We start from the raw sequence: 16,696 nt of genomic DNA, 5'->3' as shown, positions 1-16,696 counted from the left end.
GCCCTCATTTTAAGGAAAAGCAGCTGTAGTCATTTCTAATCAGTTGCATAAACGGGTGGTAGTAAATCACTTTATTATGCAACTTGTTGCTCTCAGTTACAAGGAACAGGCTTGTGTCATTATTTAAAGCACTAGTTTCTATTAATACCAGGTTTCATGAAGTCTGAGCAGCAGCACTAAAACTCACAACTCTTGCACTGTATAGTGGTATTTAAATCCACTATTTAAATCTTAATTTCTTAATTTAAGACATGTAATAATACTTATGTATTCATATTTATACAAGAAACTACAAGAATAGAAAAACAAGAGTTAATGGCAAAGACAGACCCTTCTGGAGAGGGGAATGGATTCAAACTGATTTTTGTAAAGTATGCTTGAGTTTTTGTTATAAATTATATCAATCAATGTGCAGTCTGCTCTGGATGTATGTTTATGCTTCTATAAATTTCTTTAAGGATGAGCAAAGCTGTGTCCTCGGACTCCCTGAAAACAGAAAAAAAAAAAAAAAATTAAACCATAATTCATACTTCCTTACAGAAATACTGACAGGTACATTGTGCTATATCCCACTTACCAGTAACAGAGATGGCTCTGGAGAGCAAACAGGTATTCATTGAAACTTTCAATAGGTTTCTCTTGAAGGACATAGTCAATGCGATTCCCTGCATTGAGCATGCCCACCTTCACCTGAGCCACCTCCTCCTTCAGGAGCTCTGGAGGTGCTTCCACTACTAGGTTATCTGCAGTGTGCAAGGACATGCACACCTTTAGGATATTAGCATAATTCCATAATGGTAATTACACCAAAACAGCAAGAAAGAATCAGCCACAAAAAAACAAAAAAAAAAACAAAACGTAAATTATTGTTCTGTCACATCCAGCAGCACATACCTTCGTCCTTTTGCTTCTCCTCTTCCTCTTTGATATGACTGGCCACCATAGCCAGCTGTTCATGCAGTTGCATAGAGGACGTGTGAGCACGGGCAAAGTCGTTCAGTGTCTGCCAAGCGCTCTTTAGGGAGCTGATGAAACCCTGCTTCAGATCAGAACCCATCCTAGAGAGACTCTCCTTTAACTCTGAACACAATACAGTTGGCACAGCATGGTCAGTGGTGGTTCATTTCTTTTAATATTAACATTTTTATACATCTGAAAGCAAATCTCCAACATATTTTGCCTGCTTTGTGACCTTGTGGCAACCTCACAACCAGACAACCTAACTTCCTAAAATGCTAAAGTATAGGGACGTGTGTGAATAAAATATCACCACTTCATAGAAAGTACTCTGAAGAACTAACACTGAACAAAAAACTTGATTTAAAAACTTTAAATGATTTGCTTATGTCAATAATAGACACTCTTTAGATTAAAATGAATGCATTCAAAATCATACTTTTATAATCAATAAATAAATAAAATTAATTTCTTGTGACTGAAAAGCTAGGCTATAAAAAAAAGAAATCAATAAGAAATAGTCCCACACATACCAAGATGAAGCCTCTTCCTCCCTTTATGATGGGGAATCAGAACAGGCTCCAAGTCTATGTCAGGTAAGATCATGGGTTCAATCCGGTATGCTACTGGATCCAGCTACAAGAAGCAGATGATGAGGAAAGTTTGAGCTTGGATTTCTTTTAGTTATCCAATTTGTATTACAACCGAATTACTTCTAAAATCCTGGACAAACAAAAGAAACAATAGGGCAACACACTGTTACGAGTAGGACACTGATAAAACATACTTCTGCATACAGTAACTACTGCAGTCAAGTAATCAGCATTTGTCATGAGGTAACTTGAAATTGTGTTTTTGATTTGTCAAAACTCTCACAAAACCACCTACCAGGAACATAAGAGATCATATGCAGCATATGATCAAATCAGTTTCACAAACAGATAATATGAAATTCAAATTAATTTCATAGTTCAAATATGCATGCAAGCAAGAACGCTCATAATTTGCCCAGTTTTGTGAGATGTAATAAAACATACTGGATGATAAATGTTGAAGAAGCCCTTGCAGGTGGGAAACTGGTAGTTTTCCTCAATTTTCTCCACACCTCGCACTGTCAGAAACATGCCAACGGGAGAGCCAAAAGCGAAGAAATTCACGAGCTCAAAGTCCAGAGCATGATACACCACAGACACCTACAGAGGAATGTTAGATGCAGCCCACAGGAGAAGAGAGAAAACCAAAAACCAACCAAGTACAACAATAGATTTTGCAGACTTCCCCTCCAAATACATTACTAGAAATTGAACTGTCAAAGGAGCATTTCTATAACAGCTGAGTTGGCTAGTAACAGGGCAACAAAAAATATTATCCCTTTTAAAGATTATCACAAGGAGCTCAGCCAGAATACCCTAATCATAATTTTGATCATAATTACACATGGACTATTCTGGAACTTTACCTGCCCAGTTCCAATTTCAAAGCAATTATAATCCACATGAATGGAGGACATAGTTCTGCCCACTGGAACTTTACTTCTGGAAACATCTGTGACTGCTCCAGTATGTTGAGGGGCTGACACCTCTTTCCTTTCCTCTTTAGCCACAGTTTTTACTGGAATTGTTTGTTGTGCAGCCTGACAGTGTGAACAGACACAATTAGATTTAATATGTTGCACCAGTTCAGCAAGCTGACCAAAACCAGCCGATTTATTAAGACAATTGAGGCGTTGCCTGCTTTGCTGCCTTCTCTTTGACAAACTTGGCAAGCTTCTTGCGTGGCCCTAAAGGAATACCCATTTCCTTCAGATCATCCACTGTGCACATAAGCTGTGTTGAGGGACAGAGACAAATCAGTACAGCATCAGCAAATCTATATGAAAACATATTAGAACAACATTACTCTAACATTATGCACGTTAGAATGAAGTCTTGCCCTTACCAGAGACTCAACATCAATCTTCTCCTGTTCGAAAGTGCTAATGTACTCAGACAGGCCCAACTGCTCCAGAACAGATGAGAGATCTGCAGTCTTGTCTGTCTTCTCCTTTCCCTCCTTTGTTGTAGCCAGGCTAAGGCCCTCACTGCTCTGAGAGACTGAAGGACTCACCTGCAGCTCCATAACAACGCAGGACTCTCAGTTTATATTATTTGTCCTAGTACAAATTCTTTTCTTTTTTTTTCCCCCTTTTCCATGCTTTTTTGAGAATAAATGGAGATCACCTTTCCTGGTACCTCTTGGAGCACCCAAAATGTATTTTTTAACATGCTGAGTTCTATCCTGAGCAGCTGTCTAATAATCCAAAACTTACCTGCTTCACCTCAGGTTGAGAAATTCCATTAGGTGTTAGTTCAGAAGAAGACGAGGAGCTCTTCTGATTAGACAGTAAATCAAAGAGTATCAAAGACCCTGAAAGCAGAAGAAACACAAAATAAAATAAAACAGAAAAGGCTGTTTCAAACAAATTTGGAAATGTTCAGAGAGGCAAAGTTACCAAAGTAACAACTAAGCTGGGCAGTGGTAGCTCAGTGGTTAAGGCACTTGACTTGTAATCGGAAGGTTGCCAGGTTGAGCTCCTGAGCAAGACCTTTAACCCTCAATTGTTCAAGTTGTACTCTGTCATAATTGTAAGTTGCTTTGGATAAAAGCATCATATAAATGCTGTAAATATTTAAGCTTGGCTTCATCACAAAAAATTTGAACATTCATAAACTGTCCTTGACTTGGCTACTCAAACTGAATAGAATCTTCCTACCTAAGCTGTGTCCAGCTACTGACACACCCCCTCTGAAGTCTGGGTTTCTCTGCATGAACAATGCATAGAGCCGGTTTATCTCAAAAGCCACAGTGTCCATTATGGTCTGACAATAGGTTGGGCTGTTGTAGAAAAGCACATCCAAAAGGGTTTCGTTGGTAAAATGCCGTAGCCGGCCTGTGCTGGGCAGAGTGATTTTCTTTATGCGCCTAAACAAGGGGGGAAATAAATAAATAAATAAATAAATCAAATGGGTTCAGTTTTCAGTCGGCTGGGTACAGCTATTCACTTTTTAAAACAACAATTTTTCAGTCAGGAGCCACAAACTAAAAATAACAGACAACTGTACAAGGTTAAAATGCTGTCTAATGATAGTGCTGCAATGTACACGATGATGCCTATGAAGAAAGAACTCAAACCTGTCCACTCCTGTAGCATCCCCATGAAGGGCTGTGTGCCAATGAACAGGCAGGAACTCCACACGACTGATAACATGCTCATCCTGAGCCTTCTTAAAATGGCTCCGCAGCAACTTCAGAGATACACTGCGGAAGTCATCCACTGGGAGGACAAACACACAGTTTTGGTAAAGACTCACATAACATGAGATACTTATGTCTGAAACTGTGACTGTGGACTGTAAAGGCAAGCAAGGCCGCTGTCTGATATTCATTGCAGCTAAACATTATTGGTACCCTTAGCAGACAGCGAGATGAGTTTAGAAGTCAAATAAAAATTCAGAAGTAAAATAAGATGTTTTAGAAAATCTTTTAGCCTTACCACATTCCACCATGCTTCTGAATCGTAGATCACAGACTGGGCCAATGCCATGCACCATAAACACCAGATGGTCCACTTGTGGCATCTCACCTAGAGGTTATGATATTCCTCAGACGTGTAGTGAACATTTTCACTCATACAGCAGCACACTTTATTTAATAAATGTCAGCAGCTAAGCCAGCAACATCGCAAACCTAGCATGCAACACAACACAGAATAACGTGAAAGAGCATAAGTTGCATTTAGACTATTTTTTTAACAAAACAGGCCTATAAAGAATGGACTTGTTCCACAACAAATGATCAACAACACACAAACACAGTCACTGGCAGCCATGAGTATCTTAAAGAATAGGGTGGCCTACAACACCACACAGGATCTTTGAATACTATTTAGTTAAAAACCTTATGAGACCAACAGTTCTAAAAAGGTAACTGTAGGCAAGGGTTAAGGCGGCCACTCACCATCAGGGACTTCATCGTGGTCATCATCCACACCCCTTTTTACCACTCTGGGCCGGGTCTGACCATCTTGTGTGGTGCCCCACTCATCAGGCATGGCTGACGGCTGAAACTGCACTATCACCTGGATGGTGCATCAATTAAGTTTACATAAACAAGACAGAGGACATTCTTAGTGCACACTTCAGCAAGACGCAAAATGTTTACTCTTCTATTATAATAAAACTAAGCTGCTTGCAGAGCTGATGTGAGCAGTATACCTTTGGATTGTGCATGACGATTGTTTCCCCTGATGGAAATTCCAGTCTGCGGTGCCACTGATTAGTAGTCACTGCTTTTTTATATTCTGCCTGTTAAAAATCAGAAAAAGTGTTACATAGTGTCATACACTATGAGTGTTTACACACTCACCTACAGCTTGTTATACAGCAAACTAACATCATAATTAGCCAGTCATGCTGAGTAAAGACAGAGTACAGATAACTTCTTAAAGAAGAATAACCAGTGATGGCAATACAACCATTCTAATCAGTGAACCATTCCAATCAGTGAACTCAGAAAGATGGAATCTGTGCAGAACTGAAACATACCTCTAGTTTGTCACTGAACTCCTCTGAATAGGGGATAAAGCGGCTGTCTGTGTCACCTTTGTAGAACCAGGTACACCGTCGCACCTCAGTCGGTTCCTCCTCCCAGTACACTGCAGTTCTACTGCGGTCATATAGCTGCACATCATACCGCCCACCGTCTGTACACACTACCACATTCTCTGGGTCTGGCTGAACTGGAAAACACAGGAAGCAGAGTAATAGTTTTTGAAACTTATAATCAAGGTAAAGAAATTCTTGAACTCAGTCTCTGATCTATGTCATGAATATGATCTATGTCTCAGTAGTTTCCCGCTTACCAGAATTGAAAGTCTCTTCCAGTTGAATGGAATCCACTATACTAAAGGGAAGCCAAACATTTTTGGACTCCACTTGCTTACAATAAAACCAGTGAGGCTGGATAGCCTCGTAGACATTATAAGTGTATTGCACCATGGGATTGACTGGAACCAAAGGACCAGACATGCTGGATCCTGCAGGTGGTGGTGGAGCCTGTGTAGTGTGAGGCTAGAGAGAGATACAACAAGATCTGAACACACTGCAAATAGTCCAGTAAAGATGTCAGGAAAATGAGTTCTAGTGTAACAGGAATCTCACATTATCATCACCCTACCACCATACACACCAACACATTCAGAAAGGTTTGAATAAAGAATATATACACTTTAAATCAGACAGAACAGTGATTACAAGGACATGCTCAATGTATTGACTTCAGTAAATCAGAATTCCAAGAATGTGAAAAGAATGACATGAAAAAACTTGCCAGCCTTAATTTCCATTTGATTTCATGCTTTTATCCATAAAACATTAAAAGCCCATAATCATCAATAGAAAAACGTACCTTAGCAAATGTTGTAGGTGTGGTCTGGAATGTGGGCGCTGGTGGAGGCTGAGAGTAAGGGCTGAGATGCTGTGCAGACTGACTAGGAGGTTGCTGTTGTAGCTCAGGAGCCATAAGGTAAGGACTTGCTTTACTACTTGTGGCTGTGTGACGATATGGATTAAAGGTTTGCTGGGGGCCTGGAGGAGGTGGAGGTGTGGCCACATTAGGGGGAGGAGTGTGGGTACGCATGGGACTCTGGAAAACTGTACTAGCATATTGCTGAGTAGGGTTCGCATAAGAAACGGAAGGATTTGGTACACTCGCAGTACTGGATACTTGAGAAGAAACCGTGGACGGAGTGACGGCAGGAACGGGAGGCATGCTCGGCTGATAGCCTATTGAAGCAAATGGGTCACTACTATTGGTAGAACCAGAAAAATAGCTAAATGTTGAGGGCAGAGGAGCTGTTGATGAGGTCTGACCAAGGAAGCTGTCTTCTTCTCCAACTTCACTCCCATCATCTTCATGAGAGAAAAAAAGTGAAGTACATAATAATTACGGTGATTACTGAACATTACCAGACTAAATAAGACTCTACACAACAAAGAACGGAGACAGAAGCAAAAGTGTGATTGCGGTCATGTTAGCTGTAAAAATTACATCCAGATTTGATCAATTAGAAAAAATTGTTGATATTTTTTATAAAATCGGGAAAAAAAACAGCCCCATCATAAACACTTAATGACACTTGCACCAATAGCGTGTAATGTGTGTGAAATGTCTAATTTATCTAGATAACAGCAAACAGAAACGTTAACTTGGTATAGATTAGCCATCGCGCTAACTAGCTATCCCCTCACTTAGGAAGCGCTCACTAGCATCAATGAAAACTGGCTACCTACAGCTCGTTAAGATTTACAAGTTTCGTAACCTACCTCCGGATAAAACTGCTGGGCCTGTGGCTTGACTGACAGGAATAAATGGCAAGTTAAAATTAAATTCCGGCGCCGTGGAGAACAGCAAATTTGCACTGGAGCTGGGTACGTTGGTCTTCCTTTCGGCCATTTTCGGGCAATATTACACGTAGCTGGCTTTGCTCCTGCAGCCGGATTCGACGGGCAATAGATTTCAGCAAGTGCTTCCGTAATTGCCGAGGAAAAACATCACACGGCGTGCAAAATGCAAATATGCATATCATCTACTGCCACAAAGTCGGCCGACACCCACTTGTTTAAGCCCATCTACCCGTCATAGAGCTCTACTCGAATAATCCGCACGATAAAGACGACGTTTCAGACCAGACTAATTTACCCAGATCTGAAATATTGTAAAGATTTATGACGGTTACAGCATTATTCTACTGAAATATGAAGGGCAATGTCTCTGCAAGTGGCCTAATGCCAAGACTGGTATCAGGAAACAAAATATTAATATTAATTTGTGATTCTTACATAGCATATTTAAATGCACTTCCATTATTTAATTATGAATTATACGAAAGTCAGAAAAATAATGAATAATTATTAAAGTATCAATTATAGAAGCATCAACTGATAAATTGTTAATATTCGGTTATATATTACCATTTAAAGCCTTTTTGCATCAATTGTGATAATGAAATACCCTTATGTATATCTAATATTTAAAACAGAGAAATATCACAGTATATTTGGTAATAAAAATGTTTGGGAAATCGATTTAAAGCAATGCACTATATGAATCAATAATAAACACGAATAATAGGTGATAAAACGAGAACAAACAGGGTAGGCCAAATGTGTTTTGTGGATCTTTTTTCACTTTATAGTATTCTACTGTTAACACTATGCATTGTGTCAAACGGGGGAGCTGAAATTGTTTACGATAAACTACCACAAAATGCAATCCATGCTGTGGTGTTTAGCTTAAAGATTTTTAAAAGCAAATTTTAACATAACTCAGTTGTGTTGTATCATTATTTTAAACTTAGCAACTAAAATCTATATATTATAAACTTGGTTTCTACTTACAGATGAGTTATAACTGTTGCGTTCCTAAAATTACATAGATACAGTACCTAACACTTTGAGCTAAAAGTATTTTTAAGTGCAACTGTATGGTGCATAATTATTTAGGAATTTCAAGTTAACGTAGTTTTTACAGATCGATTGTATTAGCAGCAATCACGGCTCAGAATGGGATAATACGACTTGATTACTTTAGCTAGAGCCTGCAACTTTGTTTAATTATGTAATTTAATTCAAGACTGGGGACAGAGATTCCCACAAGACGAACTTCTGCAGGACACTTGAGTCAACATTATGAGAACTGGCCATTACTTCTGACAATGTTTCTAAAGGTTTTGATATTTTATTAACTGGATTGTCATATCGTTTCTCATTTTGGGTTGATGCGTCAGGACAAAATATTCATTATGATATATTAATTATACTAGAATCTTTCGTTAGAACGTTACATTGCGGATAAATTGTGGATAAACCTCCACAGGGCACCCCCGGACTTTTATATTCGCCCAGACGCGTCAGCGAACCTGCGCCTTGTGTCACGTGATTAGTGTTAATGACGCAATTTTCCCGCCACCACGAATTGTGTGGCGTGAGCGAAGAGTTCGGGTTTGTAAAACTTGCTCGAAGTACTTGTGAACTGCATTATTTGTGCGACTGAATTACTTTTCACATTTCCAAGGCCTCTCTCTAGCTATGCCTTCAAGTGAAGATTGGATAAACAACCCACTGGGTGTTGTCGATGGTATTTTTGGTAAGAGGCAAGAGTCCGACACTAATTTAGCTGATAGTAATGCTTGGCGTCGGCTGAAGTCTACGGTTAGCTACCTAGGTTAGCTAGCTAGGCTAGTTAGTTCACTAGCTAACCATCTGCTTATTTCTGCCTTTATTTAATTTAATTTAAGCCGTTTAAGTGGCTAGTTTTGCTCGATTGCTCGATGTACTGTATGTTTCCTGATTAGCTAACTAACCTAACTGCCTTGTAGATTAGATATTTAGTAAGTGAGTTTAGCTATCTTAGCTAGCCAAAGCATTGTAGGTTTGAAACACACCCCCCCCCCCCCCAAAAAAAAAAAAAAGACTGCGAGAAGGTGATGAAGTTGGTGACGTGACCGAGCTGTTGTGTTTCTCTACAGCACAGAGCAAGTTGAGTCCAGAATGGGAGAGAAAGGTGCTGGAGTACTTCAAAGAGAAACTGAAACTAAACGACGCCAAATCCTGGGTAATGGTTTTTTTTTTCCTGGGTTCTTGTGTGGTTTTATTTGTTGGCAATTATTTCCTGCCCACCATGCGGTAAATGGACGTAATTACAATTTTGCCATTTTACTGTCTGGCGCGAGCTTTCGTTAACATCCTATTATTTTCTTGACAATCTGCAAGCAAATGTTCGTTTACTCTGCATACCTTTTTATATGTGCTGCTATATAATAATGTTGAAGCGTGCTCAGTTTTGACTAGGTAGCTACTTTAACACACCTTGTGGTCAGATGTTTGGTATTTTGTATGTAGTCTGGTTGTCACTAGTGTATTTTATGATATTTAGGTTCCCTCCCTAAATGACGTTCCCTTACACTACTTGAAGCCCAACAGTCTGGTGAAGTTCCGGTGTATGGTCCAGGACATGTTTGATCCAGAATTTTTCATGGGGGCTTATGAGACAGTTGATCCCTCAACAAATTCAAAAGTGAGCAAGTGTGGTTATGATTTATGCTTTGTAATTGTGCATTAAAGTTATTTAAATGAGACCTTTTGGATGAGTTCATAAAATGCAGGTTGATTGTTTTTAGAGTAATAGTTTCAGCTGAATTTATCAAGGTATATGTTGTCAAAATGTTTAAGTACAAATTACATTGGTTGCTTTAATAACATTGCATTTTGCTCTTTGGGTCCAATTTTCAGGAGTTGAGATGTGGAAAGTATAAAGATGTTACTGACTGTGGGGTGAGTATAAAAAAACAAAACAAACAAACCCTGATATATATCTTTAAAGTGTTCTTTAGTTCAAGAAATGTGCTGTATAAATGTAACATTATTATTGTCATTATTATTACACTGCAATTTTGCCATTTGTCTTTTATTATTATTATTATTATTATTATTATTATTATAATGAGAATGAGCTTGTCAAATCCCAGCAGGTGGATTTCAACTCAAGGAACATTGTAACATCAGAGAGACAGACGTTCTATTGTGTCCCTATCCCAGGAGAATCTCAGTGGGTGAAGGAAATATCCTTTTGTTGAAAAATCTCTCAACCATTGGAACAATTATCAGAGCATAGTGCTTACATTATTTTAAAATTGAGGAAGTATTGTATAATGCCTAAATCCTTATGGCTATATGAAAAGTCATTTGCTTTTGGAAAGTTAATCCTTAACTCTTGAGAACAGTTATGCATGCTCAAGTCAAGCACGAGTGGTCCCTTCCACATCCTACACCCCACACAGACACAAACGTAGTTATGAAGAGGATGACGACATGGACATGCCGCATCAGAAGGAATCAAGCTCAGGTTATAGAACATTTTTATGTTTGTATGTCAAATGTGCATTTATTTTGACCATAATTGTCTAGAAAGGTAGGTTTCTGGAATATTCCATTGATTTGTCATTAGGATAGGCTAAATGTGAAACAAGAGTTTGTCTTAAATCAGGACATCATCTGAGCTGACATGCCCTTCTTCTCTTAATAGGACCTCAGAACCTACCTGATCCCCGTAGGAACGTGGACTCAAAACGGCTGGAGACAGAAGCTCCCTGTCAGAACGCTTCATCTTCTCACTGTTCATCTAACTTGGATCTCAACTTTCCCCTGCCTGGAGAAAGGGGCCCAGCCTGCCTGGTTAAAGTAGGTAACAGTTATTATATTTGTTTTATTTTATATTACAAAGATGTGATGTCATCAGGTATTCTTCAACTTTGGTGGAGGTTTCTGATTGCACAAGAGTTCTCATGAAGATTGGGCATTAAACTGTATCTATGCAGGAACAAAAATGAGCTTCACTACTTATCTAAATAGCTACAGCATAACAATTTATTAATTGCTGCTGTTAAACTTGGCAGCACTAGTATTATAGTAGTTAATACTGTTAGTTAATATAGTTAATATAGTAGCTACATTAGGTACTGGTATCTGCCTTTATCCCTCTAAAATGCATCTTTTGGTTTACTGTGAACATCCCGACTGATCTCAGATATTCTGTATGAGTGTTCTGTGGGTGTTTGGGGGTAATGTGACATTCATGTAATCTAACAGATATTTTTATATGCAAGGACTTTTACCATGTCACAGCAAGCATTTACCAGTGTGTTCTTAAATATATTGTATATTAGTCACAAGATTAGCATTCTAGATGTAGCAATGTAGTTTGGTTTGTTTTCATAATGTACAGCACTAATCAGAATATAATACAACAGTTTCAGATCATTACAGACTTATTCTAAAGCCTTTTTCCAGCCCGACAGATGAGCCTTTTTCCGTTGAGCTGGGGAAGTACTGGTTCCCTATTTATATTCTCCATCTTTGTAACACTGGCAGGTGTATGAGGAGTGGGACAGCTTCAGACTCAATGATATGCTGGAGGTCTTCGGTGTTCTCTCAGTGGACCCTGCACTGAGCTTTATAGCTGATGACAAGTATGTTTGTTTGTTTTTTTTCTTTGTTTGTTTGGACAGTTGTATTTATAGACCTTGTCACTTTTCATGTCTTTAAAAGAGATGTTCCCTGAAAGAAGTTGCCTGTTTCCAGGGAGGTGTCGTCTCTGTTGGATCCAACAGACACCATGGAAACTGCGGAGGAGCAGAGAGCCCACAGTCCACCTGCATCTCTTGTACCTCGGCTGCACGTGCTGTATGCCCAGCCCCTACAGCACAACAACCCACTTCTGCCCTCTGCTATATCAGAGGACAAAGCATGTAAGATGTCATAATTCGCGTTCTGGTCTGCTCGCTGTAGTACACGTGTACATGTATCAGTCAGCTGCTTTGTGTGTGTGTGTCCTCAGTTTTAAGCGGTTTTCTGAGTGAGTTGAACTCAGTCAGAGGCGAGCTGCTCACATACCTCACACACGTCTTGCTGGGAGACGCGCTGGCAGCAGAATATCTCATCCTCCACCTCATCTCCAGCGTGTGAGTGGATTAAAACACCCCCAGGACTGTCTCACCTCATGACTGGGTCCCAAAAAAATATCCTCCTTCATGTTTTTCTTTATTGGAAAATGTTCACGCAGCAGGGAATGGGAGGGTGTGTAGTCGGGCGTGAGATGAAGATACGTGCTGTCTACACTAGAGAGTGAGAAACCAGTGACTACGTGTGAAGTCTATGCTGCATCGTTCTCGTCCTTGTCTTTCTCAAAGTCTGACTTCAAGTTCACTTACTTCGAAAGTGGTCTGCTTTCAGAATAGTCATAGGCGTCAGTATTGAAGTTATTGACAGTATTGACATTAGCTGCAGCAAATTAATTTTAGTTATTGATTTAATTGCTGTAGATATGAGTTTTTATTCATTCAGTAAGCAGTAGATATGGGGATGTTTGTTTTATGAGTTTTGTAGTGCATAGACTTCAGGAAAAAGTATCACATTCATGCTGTGTAGGATTGTTTATATCAAACATGATGGGTAAATAATATGGGTAAGTCTGTAATAACTGGTTCCTACCCTCATATGGAATTCATATACCCATGTAGGTATGCCCGCCGAGATGTTCTCCCCCTGGGCAAATTTACCCTTAATATTAGTGGCTGCCCACACAACTCTTCATACACTGAACAGCTCTGCCAGATCATCCAACATCTTATGCCATCTGTGAGTGCTCCAGGATAATTTCATACATGGATGGCCAGCGTATTTGTTCTCTGACTAAATTAAAGCTCCAGCACAGAAATAAGTTTCCCCTTTTGTTATGTTGTGGTCTGCCTAGTCATACCGGCTGTGCATGAGTCTCCACAACATGAATAACCTGCCAATGGTGCCCAGGAAAGACTACACAGCCAACCGACTGGTGGGTGGGATTCTCCAGCTGGCTAGCAACACTTCTCTGTTTCTCGACGAGACGCAGCTTGAGCAAGGCCAACTGGACGCTACAGGTCGGAGCACTGCGTCATACTTTTAATGCTAATTAAATCACTGTAAGATTTCCTGATGCATTGGAGGAGTTTAAAAATTCAGCTCCATAATTTGTCTAATTACGTTCCATAATTCCATCTAGAATCTTCGATTATCAGAGGTATGGGTGTTTGTTTGTTTGTTTTTGTTTGTTTGTTTAAACTGTTTTTAAATGCTCAAGCAACACCATTACATCCTGACTGCTATTACTTAAATAGATCAGATAAAATTCTGTGACTGTCCTGTGCTCTGTATTCAGCAACTAAAAACCTCTTCACAGTCTGATCGGAATAACTAGTCAGGCAACATCTCTGCATGCAGACAACCCTGTATGCAGCACATAGAAGGGTGGGTTAAGTGGTAAGCATGTGGGTCTTTGAACTGAGCGGCTTTAGAGAAAGGATTGGATGGAGAGTGGAGGGTTGAAGGAAAGCGAGGACTCCTTCACTAGCTGGTGAATCTGGTGGAGGAAGAATTGAGAAAATTGCTCACCACTGCCTTAATGTGTGAAAATCCCTGGATTGGAACAAATGGCCATCTCAGTCTTGCACAAAAATGTTTCTTTTATCATTAAAGGTTTTAATGACACTGAGAACTGTGGAAGCAGTATGGGAAACTTGAGGTTATGCAAATATATTTTTATGCAGTTTTTAATATACAACTATTTTTGTTGGGGGTTTTTTTTACATCAAAAAGTAAAGTGGTGTTACAAAATAAAGCTACTACTAGTATATAACACTTTTAAAAAAAACTTTATAAAGTAGTAGCAGTCAGATCTGTCAATTAAACAATTATCTGATTCCCATAAAATCTAGAGATAATTAAATAAAAAGGGGTAAGATGAATGTAAGCATCACCAAACGAGTGTATGGCAGGGTGAAACATAAATGTATGTATCTTAGTGCATAGATATAACCGTATAATCTCACATGTATTAATATTTTAAGCATCAACAGTGGAAGCAACTCCATTTAAAAAAAAATTACCTTCTATAGTTAGCATTTCTTGTGGATGCCTTGTAAATTCCAGGCTTTCTTTGCATGTCTCTTAATGCTATCTTAATCTACCTTTAGTTAGGCAGTCATTGTTCAGCAGGCTATATCAGTAGGCCAGTGAGCATATACTGTACCTCCTCTAAGTGTTGTGTATGCTACATGAACCCCTACGTGTTTTTGTTGTAGGCGTGCGGAACATTACTGCACTGGGAAACTTGATCTCTTGGCAGAAGGTTGATTATGACTTCAGCTACCACCAGATGGAATTCCCCTGCAATATTAACGTGCTCATCGCGTCCGAGGGCCGCTCGCTCCTCCCGGTAAGGACAGCAGCTCTACTTCTTTCTCCTTGTCGCACACTTCTGCATTCAGGCACTTTTGGATGCCAGAGGGTGAATTTGGAAGGAGAGGGCCCTTTATTATCCGTCAGGTGCCAGTGTGTTTGGGTTCGGCACCGCTCTCAGGCCGGCATGCGCGCTACTGCCTCTTTCCCTTGGGTGGCTGAAGAGATGGCGTGATTATTTCTGCTCCGCTCCACGGAGGTCTCGTCAGGTTCTCTCCTGGGCACTCTCCGCAGCCTCGAACTGATGCTGACAGCCTGTGGAATGTGCTGTGCTATTCCTGTGTGTTGGCTCATGGGTTACCATGGCTGCAACTGGGACATAGGAGAGCAAAAGGCCAGGGCAGACTACCCATATAATGACAAAGAAAGCAGTGTAGACTTGACGAACCACGGTTTACGAAAAGACCATTTATTCTGAGGTGGATCTAATTTGCTTTTAGCCTAGTATGTAAACAAAATGTGGCTCCAGTTTGTCACTGTTTTGTGCTCCTGTACTTCTCCCATAATTTAACCCAGCATTTCTAATAAACAGCTGGGAAATTCTGCATAACCCAAAGGCACATTCGACACATGATCTGTGAAGGACGTCATTTGCTTGTGCTTGTTTTAGCTCAGTAATCTGTCCTCTACATGTGCAGTGTGACAGCCAGGTGCACTTGCGGCCCACCGTGAGCCCACCCAACGTGGAGGAGTACCTCAAGGCCATCCAGCTAGCACAACTTCCATCCCACCTCAACAAGTATCGGGTATATCTCACAGTGGCTCGCTTGCTGGACTATAGCATCTCCGAGCAGGTCACTAAGGTCAGCAAGGGTGCTTCTAGGGTGGGTTTTTTTTTGTTGTTTGTTTGTTTTCAGACTGGGTCTGTTATCTTCAAGCTTTTCCCAAAAAGGTTAATATTGCTCATTTAAAGCAGATGTGACTTAAGCTTTTGCTAATACGATGAGTCTGTAATTTCCCCCATCGACTTTCTGTTGGCCATATACTTGGGCATTTTTCTTTGTTTTTTATTTATTTATTTTTACTTACAGCTAATATGTGATCACACTTGATGTGATGTCACACATTGAGAGTGGGCATTAGAGTAGGCTTTATTTTATTGCCAAAATGGAACAAAGGATTCTTTTGCTACATTGTCCCAGTTCATCAGCACAACCCACCAAGTTGACCTTTTTTTGGTTCACTCTAACCTCTGTAGGCAGTGGAGGAGGACTTTGTTGAAATGCGCAAGGATAACCCTCAGAGCATCTCTGCCGAGGATCTGCACAGGATGCTGGTAGTTGCAAGGTTGGTTTGATTACTTTAGTGTACATGTCTTCTCTTGTTAACTCAAAGTCCTTAGTGCATGACTACTAACCGGTGTTCATTCGGCCTCCAGATTGCTTTCTTTAAGCTATGGACAGACAACTCTTTCAAGAGATGGTTGGATTAAAGCCAAGCAATTGGAGATGGTGCGAACTAGCCGGACACAGCAGCAGGAATGTGTGAATGGCAATGAGCCTTAAACTAGTCTACTTTTGAACATTATACATTCAGAGTTACAAGTTTGTCAACTGCATAATAATTCAGGTTCCTTGTTAAATGTCTTTGTACAGCACTGAGGTTTTTTTACTTTACCATTTTAAAGGTGTGACCAAGAAAAGGAAATAAACTGGTATGTTTGAATAAATGTTTTTGATAAATCTCAACACGTGTACAGAAGACTTAAACTGATATGTAAAATACTTAATGTATAACACTCTTACTGTTAAAAGTTAACATCCTAGTTCAGCATCTTGGTGAATAAAAATTAAAGTTGATATCTGTGAAACTTTTTATGCTGCTTGTTTTTATAAAGTGCCTTCTGCATCCCAAGCACGTCAGCATGA

The 16,696-nt window shown here is 39.8% G+C and overlaps 2 protein-coding genes across 2 annotated transcripts; one reads left to right on the top strand and one right to left on the bottom strand.

Annotated features, from left to right (window-relative positions):
• Positions 1–54: 54 nt before the first annotated feature.
• On the bottom strand, positions 55–7,537 carry sec23ip (SEC23 interacting protein). Its single transcript, XM_027022600.2, has 18 exons — positions 7,320–7,537; positions 6,403–6,905; positions 5,858–6,065; positions 5,541–5,734; positions 5,211–5,300; positions 4,954–5,074; positions 4,490–4,579; positions 4,129–4,270; positions 3,710–3,918; positions 3,266–3,363; positions 2,896–3,063; positions 2,688–2,783; positions 2,417–2,590; positions 1,995–2,150; positions 1,491–1,593; positions 895–1,080; positions 578–743; positions 55–486 (listed from the first exon to the last, which is right to left on the bottom strand). Exons 1-18 carry the CDS (start codon positions 7,447–7,449, stop codon positions 405–407), a joined length of 2,916 nt encoding a protein of 971 aa, XP_026878401.2. The 5' UTR covers positions 7,450–7,537; the 3' UTR covers positions 55–404.
• Positions 7,538–8,970: 1,433 nt separating this feature from the next.
• On the top strand, positions 8,971–16,645 carry mcmbp (minichromosome maintenance complex binding protein). The gene is made up of 16 exons (XM_027022599.2): positions 8,971–9,141; positions 9,524–9,609; positions 9,931–10,071; positions 10,287–10,328; positions 10,523–10,615; positions 10,776–10,899; positions 11,080–11,234; positions 11,925–12,022; positions 12,135–12,301; positions 12,391–12,514; positions 13,073–13,190; positions 13,306–13,471; positions 14,672–14,805; positions 15,467–15,631; positions 16,027–16,115; positions 16,207–16,645. Exons 1-16 carry the CDS (start codon positions 9,084–9,086, stop codon positions 16,331–16,333), a joined length of 1,887 nt encoding a protein of 628 aa, XP_026878400.2. The 5' UTR covers positions 8,971–9,083; the 3' UTR covers positions 16,334–16,645.
• Positions 16,646–16,696: the final 51 nt, after the last annotated feature.

The sequence above is a fragment of the Electrophorus electricus genome, chromosome 11 (genome assembly GCF_013358815.1).
Source record: "Electrophorus electricus isolate fEleEle1 chromosome 11, fEleEle1.pri, whole genome shotgun sequence".
NCBI classification, from domain to species: Eukaryota; Metazoa; Chordata; class Actinopteri; order Gymnotiformes; family Gymnotidae; genus Electrophorus; species Electrophorus electricus.
Note: the sequence above shows the minus strand (reverse complement) of the source record. Positions and strands in the feature narration are given on the sequence as shown.